Below are 27820 nucleotides of genomic sequence, written 5' to 3' on the forward strand. Positions count from 1 at the left end.
AATCTGGAATTGGTCAATTTAAAGCCGCTGTTGCAATGTTGCATTGGACAGGATTCCTCAAACAATCACAGCAAAGTTTCGATAGCACCACAGTATTTGCACGTTTCGTCGAATCAACCTAAATTTGTTTTAAAATAAGATAATTCTGACTGTGAAGTATATATCCGTGGAAGCGAAACACTCTCCCCATCAGATTATGTCAAACAAACCTGATGCCCCGCCTCTAAAATCACACCATTGGCTGAGCTACTGTTGCTATGTCAGGCTGGTCGGAATTCACAAGCAAAGCAATGTTTTGAAAACACCCGTGTTTAAATATCGCAGATGAAATAACCTAAATGTGTAACTCTTCAAGTCGACATTAAATCTAAATGGATAAATTTTTTTTTTTTTTTTTTTTTTAATGGAAAATTGCAGTACTATTATTTTAATTATATAGCATTGCACATTATTTGTTTTAAATTGTGTGCCTTGTAATCTTTAATCAAAATAACTTTCCCTCCTTCTTAGAGCAACATCTGATGTGTTTACTGGCGCGAGGGCGGGACAACCTGTCACTCACATGAAATCCACCAATAGCAATTCCCAATGGACAAAATCAAGTCCCGCCCTACATTTCTTCTTGTTGAAGATGCCGTTTCACAATAGGGAAGAAAAGACTATCACAACTTCCATTTCATGCGACTTTAAACTAGAATAGGTAGCATATTAACATTTCAAGTGTTTAAAAATTACATACTTCACCTTTATAATCTACTATAGCAATGGTGTTATGAAATCCAGCGCTGAGAGTGATTCCCCAAACCGGTAATGGCAGAGGATAAAAAAGATGAATGGTATGCTGAATTGGCTCGGATCATGCATTGAATTCCAGGACCTTCATCCTTGCCGAATGACAAAATGACAATTAAAAGAGATGAGTCAAATGAATACTGAACATGGACATTTAGGGATGGCAGCCATGTATGGTATTCGCCACAAAAAAAGGATGAGGTGGAATTCCTCAGGAATCATAAATAAAACAGTGAATAGGTTTTGGATGTCTTTTGTCTCGGTAAAGCCTTTGAGTGTTATCATTATGTATGAATGGTGAGCAGTCAAAGCCCCAAATGAACAGATATAGCTGTAAATTAATCAGTTTTCCACCTTTGTCTGACAAGGTTTTTGTAATGATGTGTGACTAGAAAAAGAAATAACCACGCAATCTATTTTAATCCATTCAGATGGTGTTGGAGAGCTTTCGTTAAAAAGTATGGTTTGAACAAGATAAATATCTGTTCTGGTTATACTGTATCATCTCCTGTATCCTATTTGATGTATGATATCTGAGATTCATTTTTCAGCGTTATTCATTGGAAACAAAATGGCTCTCAAAGCTGCAATGCAATTATGTGGAAAGAGCCAATAATGAAGCTGAACTCAATTAATCATTCAACCATAACGATGGAGATCATGAGAGCATTTTGTTAAATAACATAAATCAAATAATGCATAGTGTTTGACTGCTTAATTTCTCAACCACCTTGTAAACATGTGTTTGATGTGAGAACGAGTGTCTATAAAACAGTCAGAGTATGCTGATGTTAAATGAGCTAGAGATTGAAAAGCGTAGGATTTCTCCTCTCTTTAAATACAGAAGACTACATTAATGCTGCCTTTAGGGACGGGCTATATATCTGACATCTCTCAATATGTTGCTTCAATTATGCATGAGCGTGGTGAAAAAATGTAAATGTACTTCTATAAACAGGATCTGCAATTCTTTGTCCTCCATGCCAAACAGGAGATAAGCACCATTCAGCTCAGTAAATATTCATCACTGTGCTTGTTGTTTCTGTGGATAGGATTAGGCACAGCATATTAACTGCCCCTTGGGGTAAAGGAACGATCAAGGAGGACGGCTTGTCAACGTCTGAGATTGTCTTATTTCAAACATACCAACGTCAATTATGAGAAACGGGAGCTCGCTTGAATGCAGCGGCCAAAAAAAATTATATAAAATCATGTTTGATCATAAATGCATGCAAACATATAAACATATTATGCATTATTATAAGTATAGGAAAGTGATTTAAAGGACCTATAATGTCAAATTTGCCCCTATTTGGGTGTGAGCAAAAACACGCCGTTTTTGTGTGTGTCCCTTTAAATGCAAATGAGCTGCTGCTCCCGGCCCTCTTTCCAGAAGAGGGCGGAGCTTTAACAGCTCAACAACAACAAAGCTGGAGAATCTCACGCAGCCAAAATGAGGATTGTCAGTAACGGTGTTCAGCCTTACAATTGTTCAAACCGGAGTCGGACACCTGATGGAGAAACTCAGGACATTTCTGAATTGGAAATTTGATGTAGTTGCTGTGGAGTTGATTCAACTCATCCACTAGCATGTGTCGTCATGTTAATCTTTTGTGCAAATCCAGCTTTGAATTGACCCTCGTTTGTGAAGCAGTCCAGCGTAAAATGACGGCACGTCAACAACACTCTACTACAACAACTCTTCCTCTTCTCTAAAGCAGCCCAACATGACCCCACCCCCTTCATTGTGTGTTCTCGGGGGCGGGGTTTATGTAAATTGTATGTACATTTCGGGAAGAAGTTTGATATAGTCCCTACCAGCTGTTTGATGTAGTCCTTAAACGGCGAATTCTTTAAATTCGTAACTTTGCAGATATTGTTTATGCTCAAACATCAACATTACACACTAACTAAAGTTAAAAAAGTGAATTATAATCAACCACCTCTTTAAACTGAGCTTAGATCTATTCTTTAAGAGGAGCGCAGTGAACGCACTGCTTATTGGCCAGACTGAATATCATTATATGTGTGTTTACTTATTTATTCTTTATTGCCTTAATTCAGAGTGAGCTTCATCAATTATACAACGCCTTTCATGGTTTTGCTGCTTGTTTTAATGCATTATACACTTATACAGGTGCATTATGATGAATAATATCCACAATGAACGAAGCTAATCATGCTATCAATTTGTTTCCAATACATATTTTATTTAAAGACTCATTTGTAGAGCAAATAAAGAAAAGAACAAAAATGTTGCAGAATTACTTTTAGCCTGCAGCACACAACACGTATTTGTACATTTTAATATTGTATGTAATTTTTAAATCTCTAAAGGCAGAGTTTAAATATTTAATGCTAGATTCATAAGAACTATGTTCTGGTGCACTGAATTATGTCTGAGAGTTGCCATCTGAAATTACATAGTACAAATGAAGCAAGCATATAAAATTCCTCATTGTGTAGAATTAAGGATCAAATTGCAAGTATGCATGCATGTGAGGCAGGAAAACAACGGGAAACAAACTATACCCATAATCAACCCATAACAGTTTCCGATAGCATCTGACCTTCAGAACTTAACAGAAACACTTTTCTGTGCTGAAAACCAAGCAAGCAGGAGCAAAGACATTAATATAACCTTTCAAGAGCTTCACATGCTGAGTAAAGTGGGCAGGTGAAACTCTGACAGGTGAATGTTTCTGGAGTAGACAGCCCAGGCAAGCCAGGCATTAAAGTGTCAGAACATTGCTGTACCAAACTATCATTCAATGGATAGGAGCACAAAGGCTCCATTAGATAGAATCTAGCATTAAGGGCTTGGTTGTCTTTTAATTTAACACAGTTCAACAGACAGGGTTAAAATCGTTTGCTTCTAAAGGGCAGGAATGTTTTGTACAGTTTGTCAAAACATGATAGCTATGGGAACGCCAGAGCTGACTGCTTCCTATTAGTAGATTTCAAAATGTTTTAGGAAAGATTCATTTTCTTTTTTCCTTCCATAAGGGTGTCATACTGCATTGTTAAAAACAACATGATTCTAAGTGTGATCTTGATTTTATACAACAGAGTAACATTTTAGACACAATATTTCCATTCACTTTGCCTATTTTTGCTCCACCAATGAAAACAGATCCAAAACATTGCCGTTTTGAACCTCCGAGCAACACACTAGTAGTGGTTCGAATGAATCAGTGCTTTTGAACAAATCTGTTGGAATTATTGAAATATTTCACTCATGAAGGCAACCACTTGTTTCATTCCTGAATGAATTAGCATGCTTTGAATAAGTCGAGTGAACAATTCAATGGTTCACCCATAAAGACAGTCACTGCATCCGAAATTGCATGGTTTGGAACTCACCTATATACTAATATTCTATATACAGTAGTATAAATATGTGTTGTATTACGGGAATTTGGACATGTTACATTGACTGCCATTCACAAATCCTCTCCTGTGGCCTCATCGGATAGTAAAGTGTCCATGAGATGCACACTTTGCAGTACTTTTCACCTACTGTTTTATGAATACTTTGAAACGGGCATACTACTTGGCTCACATACTGTTTTTCGCCTAGGTTTCATACCTAATGTTTATTGTTTGTATATCTTTAGATTTTGTTATTTACATGTACTAGTTGTTAGACTAAATATTGGTCCTCTTACATTCCACTGCACATTTTTTTTTTTTTTTCTACAGGCGCATCCCAAGTACACATGCTTATGCACTATTCTATGCCATTTTTAGTATAAACAGTGCGTTCACAGTGAAAATTCCAAAAAAGAAAAAGTGCACTTTAAACACCAGAATGATGCACTTATTGAACCGAGTGTGGAATGTTGGACACTTCATGCACTCCACCTTATATAATTCATACGGTAGAGTACAAAGTGCACAGTATATCATTTGGGATTATGTTTGACCTTTGAGCTTGGGTCTTGTGGATGATATGCCATTACAAAATGTGGTGCTCAATTTAAAGTAAGTTTAACTTAAGAAACAGTGTCTGCATTTCACGTTTTTAAATGGATAAACACATTCTGTGTGAATGTCCCTATATAAAGAAAAGTAACATTTCCTGCTCAACAAAGTGCCAAAGTTCATTACAGCATATTACTATTTAACTTGAATGAAAAGTATAACAAACATCCTATTATTGGTTTGAAATGAATTGAACTTATGCATTCAAGGCTTGTATTAAGCATTTATTATTAAGCAAGACCTGAGATGCAGACTTAATTGCAGGTTCTAGTAATGTTGTACTTACTTGTATTTTCTTCCAAACTGTAAGCAGTAAGGAAATGTCCGCCCTGCTCTTTTTAGCTGATTCATACCACAAGTTATCAAATGGTGAGCTCATTTGGCATTAAGCCTTGGAATAGGGTGACATTTCAGGGCTTTTTCCTAGACATCCACTTCCATTTAGCATCTAAGAGGCCTGGAGCTTACATCAGCATTGTTCTACCCCTCGAGTGGGGCCGCTGTCCAAGATGAGACAGTGCGACAGGGGAAAAAAACAACCGGAATTTGTACATCTCAATGCCTAAAAGACTTAATTTTTGTGTAGAGTGAGAGAAAAAGCACACGATACGTTTGTCCGGGAGATGCGCTCTGTGTGAAGATTACCTCAGAGAAGCCATCAAAGAACTGTCGGGCAACTTTGTGTGTCTAATATTAACATTCCTAAATATAATGTCTGTCTGTCATTGAAGTCTTTATTTAAAAATACATCAAATAAGAGTTGTGGCTCTTTTCCTTTCCTTTGGAGCAGGGTTTCAGGTAGACAGTGAATAATTCATAGCTCTGTCCAAGCAAAACTACAACGATATTCACATTAAAGGCCTAGAAAACATCCTTCTACTGCATGTGTTAAAAAAAAAAATACTTTCTAAGGTATTAATAAAATCAGTTTTGATTGGATTCATAGACAGCAATTCCTTTAAAGAGGAACTACTACTTTTTCACATGTTCAACTTTCTTTAGTTTGCAATGTCGCTGTTTGAGAATGTAGAAGGTCTGTGAAAAGTTACTAAGCACAAAGTTGACCAATCACAACACACTGCTCCAGCTGACCAATCAGAGCACATTGTGCTTTTCAGAAGGAGGGGCTTCATAGAGACAGGAACTAAACAGAGCGTTACTGACAGACTGAGAACAGAGGAGCTGCAACAATGGAGAATATGAGGAAAATAAGGTGTTTTTTGAACATCCAAACTATGGATGCCCATAGAGTTATAAGATTTTATTCATTTCCACGACATCTGACTTGCTAAGTCCCTTTTTCAAAGTCTTGATTTTGTTTTTGCCCTCTACTAGAATATGTTTAACCTAGTGTGGTAGAGGCCAAAAACAGAATCAACACTTTAAAAAGGGAATAATAGGTCCCCTTTAACATTGATATTAGGTATTTACAGTCAGTAGCTAAAATCTGTGGCTTTATGTCTAATCTCTAAGCAGCTCTTTGTTGCATGTCTTTGGTGAAATTAAATTATCAGGGCGAGAGGATACAGTAAAACCTCAATTACTATTAAACTGTAATCGCATTCGCTAAACATGGCAGTGGGAGCAAAAACAGAGAGAGGGAGTAATTCTCACTTCACTCCTTAAATCATGATGAATGGATCATAGGCTGCCTGCACTCATGTGAAGGAAAACACCAAAGGCAGTGAACGTCTGTGGCATATGGAACGGCAGCCTGTGTAATAATTCACTGAGGTCTTTAGGAGGTCTGTATGATCATGCCATTTAGCGAGACCGCTATTTTCTTTAAATAATTATGCCGAGACAGATGGAAGCAAACATTATCGAGATTAGATAGATAGATAGATAGATAGATAGATAGATAGATAGATAGATAGATAGATAGATAGATAGATAGATAGATAGATAAAAGTTGCACATAATATATAATGTTGGCTTCTCCCATTGCACAATGAAGAAAGACAAACATGTTACATATTTTAAGAACTACGGACCTGTTAAAAAAGTTTTGGTCATTTCTTATCTTGCCTAGGGCATCAAGTAAGCCAGGACTGTCACTGGTGCCCCATCACAAAAACAGGTGGATAAAGCCACTGGCAAGAAGTAAGCCATTCGTTGACTGACTTCCCAGAAGAGAGTACACACTGTGGCTTGGTAAAAGTTTGCTTGTTTATTTGAGTGCTCTAACATGTCAACTTATGGCTCAAATAATAGAAATTGGTGGCAGGACTACCTGTTTAAACAAATGGCAGACAGGAGGTGGGTAATTTGTGTAAATCGTACATTAAATTATTCTTACAAAATTGTCTGCCTTATTTCAATGGAATCAATTTAAAAATGACATATTATGCCCTTTTTCAAAGTCTGGATTTTGTTTTGGGCTCTACTAGAACAGGCTTTCATGCTTGAATGCTCAAAAATCACATTATATTCTCCATTGTTGCAGCTCCTCTCTTTCCAGTCTGTCAGTAACGCTCTGTTTAGTTCCTGTCTCTATGAAGCCCCTCCTTCTGAAAAGCACAATGTGCTCTGATTGGTCGGCTGGACCAGTGTTTTGTGATTGGTCAAGCACTTCGAACGTGTTTGGGAAATGCCCCGCCCCTTACCATAACCGTGAGTTTAAACACACTACTAACTCAACCAGGCTCCGCCCCTTTATTTTGCGAATGCCTTGGGCAGGAATTATTTAGTATAATAGGTACTCTTTAAGAACCGATTCATAACTCACAGAATCACAGAAATGCTTTTATTCATTGCATACAGCCTATTGCAATTCTGTTTGGTGTTATTATTGGTGTAGAAATTAAATGTTGCGGAGTTGACTCACATTGTGTGTAAGTGAGATGCTGAGAAAGTTGCTAATAACGCCTGTGCAATGGCTCAATCTGCACTGAAGAATGTCAAACCATGGAAGCTGAAATTCTCAGGGTATCAGCTAGGGCTGGGCGATAAATCGATTTTATCGATTAACTCGAATTTGACGTTAAGGGCGATTTGTTTTTAATGAAAATCGGTTTTTCTCTTTAACTTCCACCACCGGCTCTCCCCTTAGGCTTCCGTAGTTCAGAGTGGGCTCGCCCTCCCCCCGCTTACCTTACAGTCAGCCGCACACAGACAACATGGCAGGTAACAGCGCAGAGCTCCTTCCAAAGAAAGGCACCGTTTCATCCGTTGTTTGGAATGGACTATATGCACGGAGCGTTCTTTAGAACTTCCGCATTAATATAAGCCAGCTCGAAAACTTCCGGTGAGATGTCATTTGCTGGTGTGTTGAGCACAGTAGTAAATAGTTTATAATCAGATTATAGTCACTTAAATAGGCATAGCATCAATTAGTTATTCAAACATAACACGCATACAAAATAAATAAATAAGGACGTACCTCAGTGTTCCTCCTCGGCTAAATTCAATTCGACCATCAGTTTTCACACTTTTATGTGAAAAAAAAGCTTCAAAAATTAAATATTTATTGTACACTTTAGTTAGATTCATTTAATAAAATGTGTGTTTTTATAAAAGAGTGCTGAAATCATTGATCTTGCGCTGCATTGACTGACAGCTGCTGTGATTACAAGGTAAAAGTGCGGTATCACTTCCTGTTTAATTAATTCACCATAAAAGTTATTGTTTTTCTTAAGTTTTGTGTATTTCATACTTCACATTGACAAAATATATTTGTAAACCTAGTTACTTTATAATGTTTAACATTTAGTCAAAAACAAAGTGAAAAACGATTAGAGGAAATGGCTCACAAATGCGCAAATACATGCTACTTTGCCGCCACCTGCTGGTTAAAGTGTAATATTGTCAATAAGTGTTTTCTATCAAATGATGAATTTACTATATTTTTAAACGATCGGTTTTACAATGGGGACAATCTCAGAAGGATGAACAAGTAATGTTTGTGGTCATCATAAACTGCATAAGCGAAAATCTGAACAAAATAAAGAGTACATTTGGTTTGAGCAATTTCTTTGTCGGTTGTTGTTTGTTTTTAAATAGAAAAAAAAAATCGATTAAAATCGAAAATCGGGTTTGGTGTGAAAAAATCGGAGATTTTTTTTTTAAGTCATATCGCCCAGCCCTAGTATCAGCTGTACTTTTGAACCCCTGCATGAGCTCAATGCAGCAGTCTCCTCTGATGCAGGTATTCACCTCCCCGTTCTGGCAGGGCTCCAGTCTGAGATCATCCAATATGGTCAGTGCTGCACTCCATTGCTGTACTTATGTGATAAATGGGCTTCGTCCATCACCAAAATGACAGTTACACATAGCAATTGAATTCAGGGGAATTACATACTGTCCTACAGACTGTGGTGAGATCATTAAAACCACAGCATTAATCAACATCATTATGGCTGCATGGTCTAAAGTAAATGGAATACAGACAATAATGTGGCATCTTATGTTCGTATGAATTAGAGCATTTGTCTTTATCAAAATTAGTGGTTCTCAAACTTTTCAGATGGCAGTCAACTTTCAATTTGAGTTTGAGAACCAGTTGTGTAAGATAAAACAGAAAGTAGGTTATATGATGCAGTACTGTTGATTACTGCAGTTTCTAAGAACTACAGTGGGTACGGAAAGTATTCAGACCCCTTAAATTTTTCACTCTTTGTTATATTGCAGACATTTGCTAAAATCATTTGCTAAGTTCATTTTTTTTTTTCCTCATTAATGTACACACAGCACCCCATATTGACAGAAAAACACAGAATTGTTGACATTTTTGCAGATTTATTAAAAAAGAAAAACTGAAATATCACATGGTCCTAAGTATTCAGACCCTTTGCTGTGACACTCATATATTTAACTCAGGTGCTGTCCATTTCTTCTGATCATCCTTGAGATGGTTCTACACCTTCATTTGAGTCCAGCTGTGTTTGATTATACTGATTGGACTTGATTAGGAAAGCCACACACCTGTCAATATAAGACCTTACAGCTCACAGTGCATGTCAGAGCAAATGAGAATCATGAGGTCAAATGAACTGCCTGAAGAGCTCAGAGACAGAATTGTGGCAAGGCACAGATCTGGCCAAGGTTACAAAAACATTTCTGCTGCACTTAAGGTTCCTAAGAGCACAGTGGCCTCCATAATCCTTAAATGGAAGACGTTTGGGACGACCAGAACCCTTTCTAGAGCTGGCCGTCCGGCCAAACTGAGCTATCGGGGGAGAAGAGCCTTGGTGAGAGAGGTAAAGAAGAACCCAAAGATCACTGTGGCTGAGCTCCAGAGATGCAGTCGGGAGATGGGAGAAAGTTGTAGAAAGTCAACCATCACTGCAGACCTCCACCAGTTGGGGCTTTATGGCAGAGCGGCCCGACGGAAGCCTCTCCTCAGTGCAAGACACATGAAAGCCCGCATGGAGTTTGCCAAGATGGTGAGAAATAAGATTCTCTGGTCTGATGAGACCAAGATAGAACTTTTTGGCCTTAATTTTAAGCGGTATGTGTGGAGAAAACCAGGCACTGCTCATCACCTGTCCAATAGAGTCCCAACAGTGAAGCATGGTGGTGGCAGCATCATGCTGTGGATGTGTTTGTCAGCTGCAGGGACAGGACGACTGGTTGCAATCGAGGGAAAGATGAATGTGGCCAAGTACAGGGATATCCTGGACGAAAACCTTCTCCAGATGCTCAGGACCTCAGACTGGGCCGAAGGTTTACCTTCCAACAAGACAATGACCCTAAGCACACAGCTAAAATAACAAAGGAGTGGCTTCACAACAACTCTGTGATTGTTCTTGAATGGCCCAGCCAGAGCCCTGACTTAAACCCAATTGAGCATCTCTGGAGAGACCTAAAATGGCTGTCCACCAACGTTTACCATCCAACCTGACAGAACTGGAGAGGATCTGCAAGGAGGAATGGCAGAGGATCCCCAAATCCAGGTGTGAAAAACTTGTTGCATCTTTCCCAAAAAGACTCATGGCTGTATTAGATCAAAAGGGTGCTTCTACTAAATACTGAGCAAAGGGTCTGAATACTTAGGACCATGTGATATTTCAGTTTTTCTTTTTTAATAAATCTGCAAAAATGTCAACAATTCTGTGTTTTTCTGTCAATATGGGGCGCTGTGTGTACATTAATGAGGAAAAAAATGAACTTAAATGATTTTAGCAAATGGCTGCAATATAACAAAGAGTGAAAAATTTAAGGGGGTCTGAATACTTTCCGTACCCACTGTATATATAACTATATCTATATTTGTTTTTTTAATGTTTTCTGTCCTTAATATACAATCATTTTGCACAATCTCCGGAGGAACCCTTGAGGTGCTACTAAAGGAGCATTTTCTGCACTGAAAATAGGCAGTTACGTGACCAGCATTTCATTTCTAAAGACAGTGACGCACATTTGCGTCAGAGAAGACTCTCAGAATATCTTAGGCTGATCATCTGCAGGTGAAATAGACAACAATAATCAGTATAATCATCATTTGTGCTGCTTATTCACTTAGATGGAACACAAAGACGTGAGAAAGAACGAAACACTGCTTCTGTAATACACTGCCGTTAGTTTGAGACCATTTTTCTATTTTACCTGGAAACAGGTCATTTTATTATGTTTCCATCACTACAGGACAGAAGAATATAAGAACATGTCAAACTTGTGATTTTGTAACTAGGGACACAAATGAATTTTATGAAGACTTAATAACTGTGAGACTTTCCCAAGCCCAAAGTCTGAAATGATAGGATACGAATAACAATTCATATATGTGTGTGTGTGTGTATATATATACACTACAATATTTTTAATGTAATTCATTATTTATGGATGTTAACAAATCAGCAATGGCAACATTAAATAAAATAAAACATTAAGTGAGAGTTTGGTCACAAAAAAGGGTAATCAAACTACTAATTATTTTCACTACAACAGCTGCACTGTATTTGCAATCTCCAGATGAAGAAGTACATTACACTGCATTAATCAGATAATCTGCGCTAAAGACAACATAAGGGAAAGACATTGAGATATCACTAGCATATGAAAGTGTCAAGGGGCTAGAAAATGTGGCAACGGCAGCGCCCACTCGGCAAAAAAGCAACAGCAGATTAAATAGACTTCCATCAAACCAGGAGTCTAGAAGCCAAATCCCGTTTACCCAGAAACACCCTTTCATTATCTGCCAAGAATGTACAATAATAGACTCTCTATAGCACTGTTATCATTTACTAAAACTATTAAAAGCACTTTATTTCGATAGTCCACTTTAGACACTCTGCTAACTTGTAAGTTACTTTACAACTACATGTCAATTTTTTGAGGAAAACATTCCAGGATTTTTCTCCATATAGTAGACTCCAACAGGAACCAACGGGTTGAAGGTCCAAATGTCAGTTTCAGTGCAGCTTCAAAGAGCTCTACATGATCCCAGACGAGGAATAAGGGTCTTATCTAGAGAAACCATTGGTCATTTTCTAAAAAAATAAAAATTGATATACTTTTTAACCACAAACGCTCATCTTGCACTCATCTGTGATGTGCCATACATTACGTAATCACGTTAGAAAGGTCATGCGTGACGTAGGTGGAAGTACCGATCAAGTGTTTACAAAGCAAACATGCAAAGACTAAGTCAAACGGTCTTTACCAAAAAAAATGGTAAAACAACGATGTCGGACGATTTTGAAATTGGAGGAGAAAATGAGATTTTCGCCCTAACACGTTACTTCTGCCTACGTCACACGTGACCTTTCCAACATGATTACGTAATGCGTGGCGCATCTCAGGGCAGTGCAAAGATGAGCATTTGTGGTTAAAAAGTATATATATTTTAATTTTTTTTTAAAAATGACCAATCGTTTCGCTTGATAAGGACTCTTATTCCTCGTCTGGGATCATGTAGAGCTCTTTGAAGCTGCACTGAAACTGACATTTGGACCTTCAACCCGTTGAACCCCAGTGAAGTCCACTATATGGAGAAAAATCCTGGAATGTTTTCCTCAAAAACCTTCATTTCTTTTCGACTGAAGAAAGAAAGACATGAACATCTTGGATGACATGGTTGAGAGTAAATTATCAGGACATTTTCATTCTGAAGTGAACTAATATAATACTAAAAACAACACTGCTCTATAATCTTCATCTGATAGTTGAATCACCAACGTTGGGTAAAACAAAAAAAGATCAAAGACTTGTCCATTTTTTTTTTTTTTTTTGGTCAGACATGACAGGGTCCTCATGGGCTTAAATTGTGCAGTTAGAGACAGATTCTCTAAAGCAATCAAGTCAGTGCATAAGCAGTCCCTGGCAAGAGCATTGCGTTAAAGAAGGGTGCGGGTGTCAGCTCCAATTTCGGCAGGGCTGCTCAAAGTGGTGTGGGATTGATCAGGGATTTACGTCGTTAAGCAGGTGGTCCCTATGGTTGTCAAAGCCAGACAGGAAGAGGGAAGGAGAGGCACGATTGCTGCAGCCCACAGCGAGTCTGAACTCGTTAATAAAAAAAGACCCTGTCAAAATTAAAGTCTAGCACATCAAAAGCCAGTCATTAAGGCTCATAGCCTCAGCGTCAAATTATCAGCGTTTTAATGCTCCTTGAGGAATTCTATCCGACAAAGGATAATTTTAGCCATTCCACACTTCGCCTTGCTAAGTAGGATTGGTTTAGGAGCATAAGCACTAGTGGAGAACGGTAAAGATCATCCAAAGCCATAAATACGCATGTGTATACCATTCATCAACGACATGATCGATTTGGTTTAATTACTGTCTTGCATTACAGTTCCAGCATCACAGTATTTGTTTTTTCATCTCGCTACATGCTTGACCTTTAAAGGCAACAGTTTCCAGCTGAGGTACAGCGAAGGCATGCGTTGATAACAGGTAACTTCATTCGGCTAAATTATGCCATTTTACAGCTGTCTGATTAACAGAGCTACATTCCCTCAGCCGTGACATGACGGCCCATTTCACTTGGGTTTACCAGTTTGTTATCCTTGACCTCTGCAGAGGACTGAGCCCATCCACAAACATTTATTAGCAGCCAAAATTTACTGGACCAAATTAGCCCACTCAATATGTTAATAAAACATGCCGAGAGCTCGCCTGGAAGAGGTCCAGATACGAAATGGTTTGCCGCTTGATATAAAAAAAAAAAGCAGCATTGATTTTGCTGACTGTGTTAAGAAAAGGCTTTGTTTCCATTGCTCAGTTTCAAAAACAAAAACTGCTCAGGAAAATGTAAAAATGCCAATTTTTTAAGGGTCTCTAACTCTCTAATGAGAATATTATGATAAACAAGTCCCACAGCGTTGTGCAGCCTGGGAATGGGTGTTGACCGTATTGTTTGGTAATGTCTGGGTAAGAGTTTTCACCCTGGCTAAATAAAAATCTCTGCGACTGTCGTTTCGGCTCGGCTACATGTGCAGCAGTTGCTGTCATGCCTATTTCACGCCTTGAAACTACAGACTGACCAACTGTGCCAAAGGCATCTGAGAATGGAGATATGCACAACCAAGCAATTTTGAGAAAAAATCTTAAAACTGAAGTTAGAAACAGCTGACAGAAACATTTGTTACAGTCAATTCCAAAATATCACAATGCTGAATATGCATTACTTATGTATATAGGTAATACTTTACAATAAGATTTAGTTTGAACTAATGATGAACAATATGTCTGCAGCATTTATTAATCTTAATTAATGTTAGATTAAAATTTGTATCTGTTAACATTAGTTAATGCACTGTGAACTAACATGAACAATTATATTAACTAATAAATGCTGTAAGAATGTATTTCTCATTTTTAGTTTATTTTAGTTAATGCATTAACTAACGTTAACAAATGAACCTTATTGTAATATATGTTATTTCATATAAACAAACAAATAAACAAATCAGAAAAATATAATACATACAATTTGCATAAATAACATATACACACGTACACATAGTGTGTGTGTATGTTATTTATGCAATTTTTATGTTTCATATATATATATATGAAGACTTCAGATGCAAAAGCCTCTAAGTGCCGTCTGAAATTTTCTTCTAAAATGAGCATTTTTTATCAAGCTCGTATGTTTATGTTCAGTTATTTCACTTTAATGGCAGTGAAAAGGACCTATTAATTACCATTAAAGTGAAATTCATGAACCTAAACATACGAGCTTGATAAAAATGCTCATTTTAGAAGAAAATTTCAGACGGCACTTAGAGGCTTTTGCATCTGAAGTCTTATATCTATATATTATATCTCATGAACAAATAATACTACTACTAATAATAATAATAATTGTGCACAGAAAAAAACAAAAACAGATTTAACCCGGAGCATCCATAATTCAATTAGAAGTGTAAATGAAAAGTGCCAGTGGGCCACAAATATTCTTGAGAGCTTTTTATATCTCCACTCCTGCATTCAGAGATGCATACATTACAGAATTTTAGCATAACATTGACATTTGAGGAAGCAGTATTTCTAAAGGTCTCCTGACTTAAGGTTTAAAAACCCCTCCCCCCTAATCTAAAATTAATGGTCACTGTAAATTACCGTGCAAAATAATTCCAGAGTTGCTTTTATGTAAAAATCTCCCATCTCCTTTGCTCATAAAAAGGGAAAAGGGCAGATACCATCTAACACAAAGATTCACTTTTCGTCAAAGTAGAAAATTAAGAATGTTCTGTAATATTTTATGAATATTCAATGACTAAATGCACTAATACAGACACAAAACCCAACATGCATTACAAAATGAACTAAAGTGCATTTAATGTGAAATGAAAATGCTACGGTACTGTATGCAATTCCACACTTAATCGACGAAATATTCAATAACTAAACCACATCATCACATTTCAGATACAAAAGTGCTGCTGTTCCTTTAAGAAAGTGCCAGATGACAAGTGCAGCAAGCACAGTGGTCTGCTCGTCCATACCCCACTGCATTCTGGGCCAGGTTGAGGCTCCACATTTTAGTACCTCAGGCTATTTTCTATTCAAGCACAGTTGGCTTTGCAATTTGTGTCCAACCAAAGCAAGCATGATCCAGACGCTGTCATTTCCCCCTTTCTATTAAACACGCTGGAGCAGAAACTGGCGCAGGCTGTCTATGGAGAGATTCTTATTTGAGAATGGTCATGGCTAATGCACATTATAATTGGTCTGAACATGGGACCATAAATCTTGATCCATTTGCAACAAACACGCAGAGTCCTGACTCATCTTTAAGGAAGAAAAACAATAGTGTGGGCCAATAAAGTGAGCTAAATGATGAAAGGAAATGAAAACATGATTGAAAAAGTCAAAAAGATGCCAAAGGACCCTTACGGTGCTTTAAATGAAAGAATGGAAGACTGAAATATACGAGGATAGGAAATATAAGAGCTGACAAGAGCAAACATGTGATGTGATTCTAATGTTCAAGTGGCCTCAGAATGAAAGGCTGCGCCATTTCTAATCAAAATAACCTAGTACTTATACGTCGATTTAGCCACTCGTCCATATCTTCGCCCATGCATGCGCAAGCATCCGCAAGGACAAAAGAACACAGGAAAACATCAAAGACTCATGCAGGGAAACAGAATGCACAAACACACACACACTTGCGGTGTATCGGTCATGCACGTCACATGTAGAGCCGTCGGAATACTCGCTTACCTCTGCAGATGGGCACTGGGAAGTCCCATACGGCGGCATTGCCAGCATTGGTCACACAGGTGAGCTGAGGATGGCCGTCCAGCACATAGCCGGTTACACAGCTGTAGCGGATCTTGTCGCCTACATTAAAGCGCGTCCCGTACAGGATGCCTTTGGGCGGGACGCCGGGGTTTCCACAAGAACTGCTCTGCAATTCTAAAAGGGAAAAAAATTCACTTTTAGCACTGTATTCATGATAAGGAAAATGATGTCGTACATATAGACTGAAAAATTATATATAATATGTTATTTATATATATACTGCATGTTTTTGAAAGACGTCTCACCAAGGCTGCATTTATTTGATAAAAAAATACAGTAAAAACAATTTGTGTGCAAAACACACCATTTGTGTGTGTGTATTTAAATGCAAATGAGCTGCTGCTCCTGGCCTCCTTTCCAGAAGAGGGCGGAGCTTTAACAGCTCAACAACAACAAAACTGGAGAATCTCACGCAGCCAAAATGACGACGCTGTTCAGCCTTACATTGTTCAAACCGGAGTCGACACTGATGGAGAGACTCAGGAAGAAGTTACAACTTTTAGAATGAAACTGGACGTTTCTGAATGATTAGTGGATAAATTTATGTAGTTTCTGTGGAGTTGATTCAACTCATCCACTAGCATGTGCCGTCATGTTCATCTTTTGTCCAAATCCAGCGTTGAATTGACCCTCGTTTGTGAAGCAGTCCAGCATAAAATGACGGCATGACAACAACTCTTCCTCTTCTCTAAAGCAGCCCAACATGGCCTCACCCCCTTTGTTGCGTGTTCTTGGGGGCGGGGTTTATTTAAATTTTAGGGTTAGTGATGTCACCAACCTGGGATGAAGCTAATTGTAGTCCCTACCAGCCGTTTGTTGTAGTCCTTAACCCTTATAGGGTCTTTGGGGTCTTTTTAGACCCCAAACGATGTTTGCTCAAATAAAAAAAAATTTCTCTTTGTCCAAATGACATGAAACTTTGTACCGTTGTTAACACTTTCTAGATCTACAAAGAAAAAAAAAATGGAGTGATAGCTTGTTTTTATGTTAGTGTAAAAAAAAAAAAGGCACACTCAGGGTCTTCGGGGTCTCCACAGACCCCAGGCAACAAAATGTAATTTTGTTATAAAATAATTTTTGTTTTTATTGTTTTTATATTAAATGTTTTTTAAAAAACAAATGTAATTTTACTCTGTTTATTAATGTTTTTACTTCATATTTGTGCAGTTTTTGGAGGATTTCTCATATCATTTAAATTTATATAAATGAATAAATAAATATTTTTTATACAAAAACAGCTTTTTATGTAAAATTCACCTTATAAAAGACCTAAAAACTTATAAAAAGATGTCTTTCAGTCAGTCAAATAGCACATAGTATATAGTGGAGCTCTGCAGCCATCTACTGGTTAAAGTGATATTTTTTTTTTTACTTTTAAAACTGCATTTTCCAAAAGATGGGCAAAAATCTTACACTAAACCATGTCAAATTATCCATGTTATCCCCATGAATTAAATTTAGAAATGCGGGTCTTTTATAAAGTGATTTTACATAAAAAGCTGTTTTTGTATAAAAACCTATTTAATTTTTTTTTTTTAAATTTATTTATATAAATTTAAAAAAATATGATAAATCCTCCAAAAACTGTACAAACATGGAGTAAAAACATTAATAAACAGAGTAAAATTTGTTTGTAAAACATTTGTTTTTAAAAAACAAGTATTTTGTTACAAAATTGCATTTTGTTGCCTGGGGTCTGTGGAGACCCCGAAGACCCTGAGTGTACTTCCCAAATGAAGACCGCATAAGGGTTAAACAGTGATTTCTTATCAGTGATCTCCCTTTGCATTGAACTTTGAGCGTTGTAACTTTGCAGATGTTGTTTATGCTCAAACATTATGCTCTATTTTTTTTTTTTTTTTTTCGTATTTATTCACTGAGAAAGTCTTGGCACAGGAAGATTTCTCAGTGTTGAGTCAGACCAGTTCTCCACCATACATTCAAGAATGTTAACAAGTTTTTCCATGTAATTCATATTGAATAAAAATTATTCCTGGCAACATTTCCAAGCCACACAGACAAGCCAAGGGCTACGGGTGCAAAAGCACAACATTTTATTTGAATTATTTGTTATTTAATCACCAATTCAAGCTTTATGTCCTGGTTGGATCCGAACCAAGGGCAGAGCGGTAGCACTTAGAAATGAATGTGGCCCAGGGACTAGTTTGGGAAATAAAGAGAGAGGTACATTGATTGTGCTGTTACACACGGCTTGGGCGGCAGACGTCTCGCTAGCAGGAGGCCATGAATTCACCGCTGACTTTTAGAAGGTTTAGACAGACAGTTCTAACAACAGAGGCCTATTTAAGCTTTCCATGCTGTGGTTTATAGACCTTAAACTGGACTTCTTATTGTGTCTTTATTTCTGAAGACCCAACCAGCAGTACAAAGGAAACTAGAGTGTACTAACCACAGTGAATATAAAATATGTAACTCCATTTTTCCCCCCAGACTTTATGAATTACTATTGATTATGCCAAGAATAGTAACAGAGGATCTATCGAGTAAGATTAATTACTTCATTACATCAAACAATACAGCAAGAACATTACCCACACAAACCCACATTAAGGCGTCACGTTTTAGTTCATTTTCATCATTTTTACTTCAACAAATACTAATAATAATCTTTTACATGTATAATACTGCATGTTATGGTGTAATACACCACATAGCTGTTCTCCCTGAGGCTTTGGTTTTGATTTGTACTTTTTTGTAATCACAAATGCTCAGCAAGTTATGGATTTCTACCTAAAAGTCTCCCTTGTAATGATGTCTGGAGCTTCAAAAATGTAGAACATAATCCATAACGCAGCTAGTGTTTCTTAATGACTGACATAAATAACATAAAAAGCCAATACATCTTTAAATGAACATATCAGACTTCTAGTTTTCTCAAATAATGAGGTGCATTATTATTTCGAAGCACTGGACTCTTGGAAAAAGACACTCCAACCGCTGAACAGAGTCATATCCGTGTCCTTACTTCTTCACTTGGCAACTCCCCTTATTTAATATCCCTAATTACCTCCATCTCAGAGCGGGTGGAACAGGATGAATTAAAAGATGAGCATGCCCTTCGCTTGTCAAGACACCGGCCCCTGATCTCAGGATGCTATAGCTGGATAATTTAAAGATCTTAGAGCTGATGATGGTTGGTTTGTAAATTGCACAATAAGAAGTACAGAACTATGAGAACATCTCTCTGCATGCTAATCGTGTTGATTATAACCTGCTGACGCCCCATCCGCATTTGAAAAATGAGAGTTTCGGGAACAAGCATCCAACCGCCAACACCGCATTGGATATGAAAAAGCGTCACATTGGAAGGATTAAATAAAAAAGGATAAATGTGATAATCTTGTGTCAGCAGAACAGGCATTCAAAGCCCTTGAGGGCTGTCAATTTTGCCATTTAGAGTGGTGATGGATCACTCGCGTTTGTCATTGAGGCCGACGGGAATATCAATGAAACGAAAATGAGAGATCCGGTACATCAGCGGAAAAGACAACAAAAACCAGCCAACTGTCCAATCCATGCTCTGTCATTTTAAGTGAGTGTCTCTGTGTTGGTCACAATACATAAGAAGTCTGTACACAAAAGGTGTACTCTGCATCTGAGGTCCAAACAAGCACTGCCTGCTGGAGCGATGAAACAAACAGCCATGACGGGGACAAACGGCAGGACCTCAAGCGGTGAACAGGAACAGACGACTGCCACACCCTCCACACTAAACTAAATACCTCCACCCGGCGTCTGCTGCACAGACACATCACCACTTCTTTTATCGAGAAAGCATGCTTTCATCATTTATTTTCCCATCTATGATCACATTTTTGAAAATGCTTATTTATTAAAATGGAGCAAACTGTCTCTTCCCGGCTTGATATTTGCATAAAGCCTGAATTCCAGGATGATTTAGCAAAGGTTACAAATTTTGCAGTAATCTTGCTGATAAGTCAGTGTGACACAGACACGCCCCGGGGAGAGTCTGGCCTTCTCCAGGGGTCTGAGATCTGCTCTCAGGAGCAGTGACAGGGGGATAACATCTAAGCCTGTTAATGCCCTTCACTGGCCCATCACCATCCTCTCTTCAGCTCTCTTAAAGAGTTTCTGTAAAAGATCACTGCTGCCCTTCAAACCGCTGCCATCATCAGATTCAGTGTCAGGTTCACTTAGAAATCGCCTTTAAGGAAGCAGCACAGAGTCGTCTGGTTTCCTCACGGAACTGATACGGGAGAACTGATTTGATACTAGACCTTCCACTAACTATGAGTAACTTTGCAACTACACTGTGTGCAGAATTATTAGGCAAGTTGACATTTTACCAATTCCAATCCACAACAATCTTAATAACTACTATTAATATTGTTTTTAATCATTTATAAGTGATATATAATTGTTCATGAAGGCTGGAAATGAAAAATGCCTTATATTCAGGTGTGCAGAATTATTAGGCAGGTTTGCTTTTACAGGCAAAATGAGCCAAAAAAGAGATTAACTCGGACTGAAAAGTCAAAAATTATTAAATACTCGTGAGAAGGATGCAATACTAATGCAATACTAGAAATTGCAAAGTTAAAGCATGACCAAGGGACAGCAAAATGCTCATTGGGTCAGCGGGGTCATACAAAAACAGGTGGAAAAGATGCATGTTAACTGCAAAATAATTAAGAATTAAGGTGAAGAATTAAGTGTGAAACCATCAGGAACCCTTTAGTCTCCAGCGCCACCATTTTCCAGAACTGCAACCTACCTGGAGTCTCCAGAAGTGTGAGGTGTCAGGATCTCAGAGATTAAGGCTTGAGAGTGACTCCTGAAGGACCAGCACCACATCCTCTTGTACCACTGTTTGAAGGATTTATCTTCCAGAATCTGGCAGTAAGTTTTGGAAGGTCATTTTTAGTCCATCTCTGCAAGACGGACATTTCAGGATAAGAGATGGACTAAAAGTGAACTCCCACACCTTACTGCCAGATTCTGGAAGATGAATTCTTCAAACAGTGGTACAAGAGGATGTGGTGCTGGTCCTTCAAGAGACACTCTCAAGCTGTCTGTCTATAAGGCCTATAAAAAACACTTCAGCTTGTGATTCTTATTAAGAACGGGTCATTTTTTAGGATTCTTTAGCTAACCTAAGTCTCTGAGATCCTAACACCTCGCACTTCTGGAGACTCCAGGTAGGTTGCAGTTCTGGAAAATGGTGGCGCTGGAGATTAAAGGGTTCCTAATGGTTTCACACTTAATTCTTCACCTTAATTATTTTGCAGTTAACATGTGTCTTTTCTTTTCCACCTGTTTTTGTATGACCCCGCTGACCCAATGAGCATTTTGCTGTCCCTTGGTCATGCTTTAACTTTGCAATTTCTAGTATTGCATTAGTATTGCATCCTTCTCACGAGTATTTAATAATTTTTGACTTTTCAGTCCGAGTTAATCTCTTTTTTGGCTCATTTTGCCTGTAAAAGCAAACCTGCCTAATAATTCTGCACACCTGAATATAAGGCATTTTTCATTTCCAGCCTTCATGAACAATTATATATCACTTATAAATGATTAAAAACAATATTAATAGTCAGTGCTCCCCACAGGTTTGAAATATACTTGCGGTGGTAGCCGGGCGAAAAATCCTCCTATTACCCACGGCACAAAAATGGTCTACTACATGTGACAAACAAATAATGTGTGATTTTTAGCAGTATTTTTATTTATTTAAACACAGATTTTACTAGTAAAATTTATAAAATGAATAATATGTGTGTCAAATAATGTTCTTAGTCTTTTCTTCCTGTGGGGGAGACTACAATAATTTACTATGAATTAAATGGAAATCAAATTAAATACAATTTATTGTGTAACCAAAATACCAATAATGCCCAAAAGAAAAAGAAAAAACTTAGCGTGTGACTTTTAATTATAAACAAGCCCGAAATACACCGGGACTCTTATTTTGAAATGTCTGTACTATTGCAGGCTGATCCTTCAGATTCTTACAATCGTATAAAACATTTTATATAAAGGCCATAAAGTAGACTTTGTAATAATTCATCAACTTGAGTTCATTAGCAATCGCTTGGCATAAATCTGCGCTTTTCATTGATTGAGAATCACACTGAAGCAATCTGAACATAGAGTCTGAAGCGCTGTTGAGCGAGCTTTTGAACAGCGCCCTCTTGTGACTTTGCAAAATGCAGCGCCGTGGGAATGTTAGCGTGAGTAAACAGTTCTGACGCACACATAACGAGCAGGTACGAAACGACTAGTTTATCGATCGTGGATGGTTTCATTATCTTGAGTGGATATAAAAGTATAAGAGGATAAAAATAATAAAAGCAAAAATGTGTCTCCAAATATACTTGGGCGGCCGTTATTATACGTGGGCAGCCCGCCCAAGAAAAGTCTATGTGTGGGAAGCACTGATAGTAGTTATTAAGATTGATGTGCATTGGAATTGGTAAAATGTGCTTGGAAAAAAAATATGATCAGAAAATCAACTTGCCTAATAATTCTGCACACAGTGTGTGTCAACTTGCAGTCATTAGAGTATTAGCAGACTGTCTGTTTAATATTTGATAACACGTTATTTTTGCCAGGTAAAAACTGTGTTCCAGGGGGTAAAATCATCAATTTTGGTGCCCTGGATCTTGTGTTCTGCAGTGAGGACCATCCCTGTTTTATTGGGTTATTTTTAATATTTTTACCCAATGTTGGGTAGTTTATCTGTAACTCAACTGCTGGGTCATTTTTACTGTCAAGTGAATACAAGTGATGAACCCCCTCACATGCCTACCCAGTGCTGGGTCAGTTTAATTTAAACCTTAATTTCATTCAGGATTATCCCCTCATATTCTAAAAAAAAAAATATGCTGGGTTAAAACAACCCAAGTTGGATTAAATATGGATAAACTCAGCGATTGGGTTGTTTTGACCCAGTGGTTGGGTTAAATGTTTGCCCAGCTTGCTGGTCAGTTTGATTTAACCCAACTATTGTTTAAAAATGATGATATGGCTCACTTAAAATGAACCCAAAATGGTTGGAAATTAAAAATCAGACACATAATAACTAGAGGCAACAATAATAATCAGGTGAACATTTATTAATAAGCAATTTAATAAATGTTTATTGTTTAATTATTATTCATTAAACTGATTAATAAATGTTCGTTTATTAAACATATTAATAAATGTTAATTTCCAACATACTTTGGGTTCATTTTAGGCAAGAAATGTAATTTTTAAACAATAGATGAGTTGGGTCAAACATTTAGCCCAACAGCTGGGTTATAACAACCCAATTGCTGGGTTTGTCCATTTTCAACCCAACTTGGGTTGTTTTTAACCCAGCATTTTTTAGAGTGTAAAAGACTGACCTGGCATTGAATAAAAAAATATTGTACAGTTTATGAACTGTTCCTGTCCTATACATATAACAGAGATTTCAGAGTGCATTTTTATTATTTAAATGGAAAAACCTTCAATATCAAATTGACGTATAAAACCCAACAAGCTGCAGTAGAAATAACCCAGCATGTGTTCTGTCCAATATTTTGACAGTGTTGGGTTGCCAAATAAGAGCAACAATAAGAGTTAGATGACATGTAGTTGCAAAGTTAGCAGAATGTCTAAAGTGGACTATTGAAATAAAGTGTAATTAATTTTGATAAAACCAGGAGTCACATTCAAATGAATGTCTCATTCAAGCAATCCATATTCATAGAACGAACAGCAAGTTCCCCAGTTCTGAATGGCAAAGAAGCACTCAAAAGGGCTATAATGAGAAAGTGCCAGAGACACTATTCTTTCATCGTTTCTAGTGATCTCACAAAGACACCGCAGCACAGGTGTCAGTTCCTTTTCTTCTGTTTTATTAAGAAACTACCCCACCAAGATGCAAAGCACAGAAAATGTTAGCAATGTCATATTTTGGGGCGTATCTCACAGCAATTGTGTTGTCATGTAAAATTAAACAATTTGGAGAAACTCAGCCAAAGCTATAGATTGCAAGGAAAGAGCGATTTATTATCTGTGGCAGCGGTATTCATGCGCACAGCCCCTCCGGCGTTTATTTTCTTTAGCAAGTTTGCTTGAGCTGCTGAAACACTTTGAGAATTCAACACAGAAAATCTTAGTGACTTTCAAGGCAAAAAGTCTTTAGAGAACAGATTTTTTTTTTAAATTAATATTTCATCAACAGTGAGGACAATTCGTAGATTTAAACCCCTGAAATGTAGAAGTGGGAGACGTTCCAGGATTTTACAACAAATTGAGACTATGCTGGTATCCTGAGCTTCAAGACTCAACTTTAGGTTGGGAGATGGGTTTTAAACTGTAGAATTGGCTGGCTCTCTTATCAGCGGACCTCCGTTCGGGCTGGTCATTCATCACGTCCTGCTGCTTTAGACGTGTAGCGCTGGGGCTGGACCTTGCAGCTCCGACTCAAGAGTGACAGGGCATTTCCTGCCCTCAATGTTCCATCTTTTGTACTAGCTAATATGTGGTCTATCGATTGCATTTGTAAAAAAAGCTGGATGTACTTTCAGATATTTTTTTTTTTTTCTTCCCAAAAGGAAAGCAAAAATCTCCAGTAGTGGGTGGACAACAAAGCACTAGAAGGAAGTGGCTTACTCTTTTTCATCTTTAAATAGAGAACCAGCACAATGTTTCTATATAAGCTACTGGATATCGAGTATTTTTAGATTTTAAGATGATTAAATATAGGCTGCAACTACTAATGCACTTTCTTGTAATGTTTGTTGTTGCTGTTGTTCCTGTTTAGTGTGTTAAGTGTGTCATTTTTAAATAGCATTACTAAAGCATTACATCATAACACCTTTGTTATTTAAATTTTATTATAGTTTTATTAATACTTTGAATTAGATTTTATTTTTATATTTTTAGTTTCCATAATAATTTTTCATTATTTTTTTTAGTAATTTCTTTATGTGCCTTTGTTTGCTAATCAGGTTTAATTTATTTTTATTTCAGTTTTAGTTTAATTTTTATTTATTTCCAGTAATTAATTTTAGTGCATGGTTTTCAACGAATAATATTTTATTTTATTTTATTTTATTTTATTTTATTAATTTCAATTAATAAAAATGTTTTTTAATAGTTTAGTTAACGTGCCACAGTTGGGTTCCATTGATTTTTAACAAAACCTTTAAAGACAGACCCACATTATTTCAACTTAGTTTTAAAATATATAATATATATAATTGGTTTGAATTCAATTATACTGCTTCATGGGATTCACTAAAGCCGTTAAGTACACAGTCCTGTACCCTTGTATTTTTGTCAGATTTTCAAATACTTTTTTGCTTTAAATCAAGTCTACACTTTAACGTAAACTTTTTTAAATCCCTATGGGAGAAATGAATGGAAAAAATAATTATGGAACCAACACAGCTGAAAAAGTTCCACTCTATAACCCTAACACACCCCTTCAGCTGCTATTGGTCAGAAACACTGAAGCCCCGCCCCAAACTCATGCCATTGGTTAAACCACTGTTGCTATGCCTGGCTGGTTAAGATTCTCTAACAAACTGAGAAATGTTTTGATAGATCCAGAGTCTTTATACTTTTCAGGCTGTCTCTGCATATTAAGCTGGGATAGTGGGTATTTTAAAGGAATATTACAGGTTCAGTATAAGTTAAGCTCAATCGACAGCACTTGTCAACAAAAATTAACTTCCACCAGTCTTTCCTTTTCTTTAAAATAAGCAAAAATCTGGGTTACAGTAAGGCACTTGCTGTGGACGTGAATTGGTTCAATCCGTAAACGGATTCAATAGAATAGCCACAAGATGTGCACAGTAAATAGTAACTCATAATTTAATCACTGTCATGTCGTTCCAAACCTGTATGACTTTATTTTTCTTCAGAACAAAAATTATTTTTATACTGTACAAACAGTATATTATATCCCCCTACAATATCCCTGCTCATCACAGAAAACTTTCTGCATTTTTAGATTTTCAAAACACTTCATTTAGTATGATTTATAAGCTGTTTCACACAAGCAAAATGTCAATTTAATGAAAAATAAACATGCTAACAAGATAACTGTTCTTAGAGTCCACAGTCATAATAAACCATGTGATGTAGATGAGCCCCCCCCCCGCCACTGTCATCTGCATCACATTATTTATTTAAAAAAAAAGAGTAAAGCTGATATCTCAGATTTTATATATTTTTTTCTAATTACCCAAGTGTCCTCTAAAGAATTACTCATGCGTGCTAAAATTGAGAAGACAATTTTCACAAACAGCTGTCTTCTCCCATCAGCACATGGAGGTTCAGCAGAGAGCTTCACGATATCCTCCAGCCCTTTGTGCGACAAGGTCCAAGAAGACTCAACTTCAACATGACGATGCCATGTGAGCAAAACAAACATCTCATCCCTCTGGAGGAAGAGTTTGTCATCCTGCAGCTTAAGATGAGCAGAAAACAACTTAAAGCTTTCCAGAGGCGTACGACCCGAGAGGCCCTGCCGCTGCCCACCGCATTAGCATCCCAATTTGGTTTCAATACAGCCCAAGACTGGTGCCGAAGGGGCGACTTTATTACAATGTGTTGCGACCTCGGCTCAATGCTTTCTTGCTTATAAATTATTCCCCTTTCGAGGCAGAGAAGCAAGGAGCCGATCCACTTACAATCCCTCAGGAATAATAAGATCCTTAAACCCTCTACCAGCAAGCAGCAATGAATGTGTTGATCTCGCTGTTCGATTCTGGAAGAGCTATGATGGGGATATTCTCTTTTCATTATCACAATTATGACTATAGGGATGCACGATATATAAGCCACAATATCGGTATTGGCTGATATATGTTATTTTTAATGTTATGGTTATGGAAAATTTGCCCAATATATTAAAGCCAATAAATGATAGATTATTTCCTTCACCTGAGACATTTCAGATGTGCACTGTTCACCATGATGGTTTTGAATTGCTTGAAATATAACTGAAATCTTTTCAAAACGGAAATTACAGTTAAGTTCAACATGTGCAGCACAGGTCTGTCATATAAGCTACATAAAATGATAATGAGAACATTATAATTGTGTGCTTGGGACATGGCTTTTAATGGTGAGTCTTTTGTTTTTGTAATCAGGCTCTCAAAAATTATATAAAAATTTGGATTTAGATTTATCAGCCAATATATCAGTTATCGGCTTTCAAATATATAAGCAATATCGCACTCTTAGTCGTGTGATATCGCTCTATATCAGCACGGCTGTGATTCGGCCGTAGGTAATCACAGCTGTGCTGATATACAGCCATATCACACGGCTACGAGTGTGATATTGCATTTATACAACTGTTTGACGGCATAAGTGTGTAAATAAA

General features: G+C 37.3%; 1 protein-coding gene across 1 annotated transcript in view; it reads right to left on the reverse strand.

The window, feature by feature from the left end:
* The window catches only part of csmd3b (CUB and Sushi multiple domains 3b), a 521564-nt gene that overhangs the window by 341195 nt on the left and 152549 nt on the right, over positions 1 to 27820 (reverse strand). The window contains 1 exon segment of the mRNA XM_048201776.1: positions 16390 to 16584. Within this exon segment, the coding sequence (XP_048057733.1) occupies positions 16390 to 16584 (195 nt within the window).

Source organism: Megalobrama amblycephala, linkage group LG9 (genome assembly GCF_018812025.1).
Source record: "Megalobrama amblycephala isolate DHTTF-2021 linkage group LG9, ASM1881202v1, whole genome shotgun sequence".
Lineage (NCBI taxonomy): Eukaryota > Metazoa > Chordata > Actinopteri > Cypriniformes > Xenocyprididae > Megalobrama > Megalobrama amblycephala.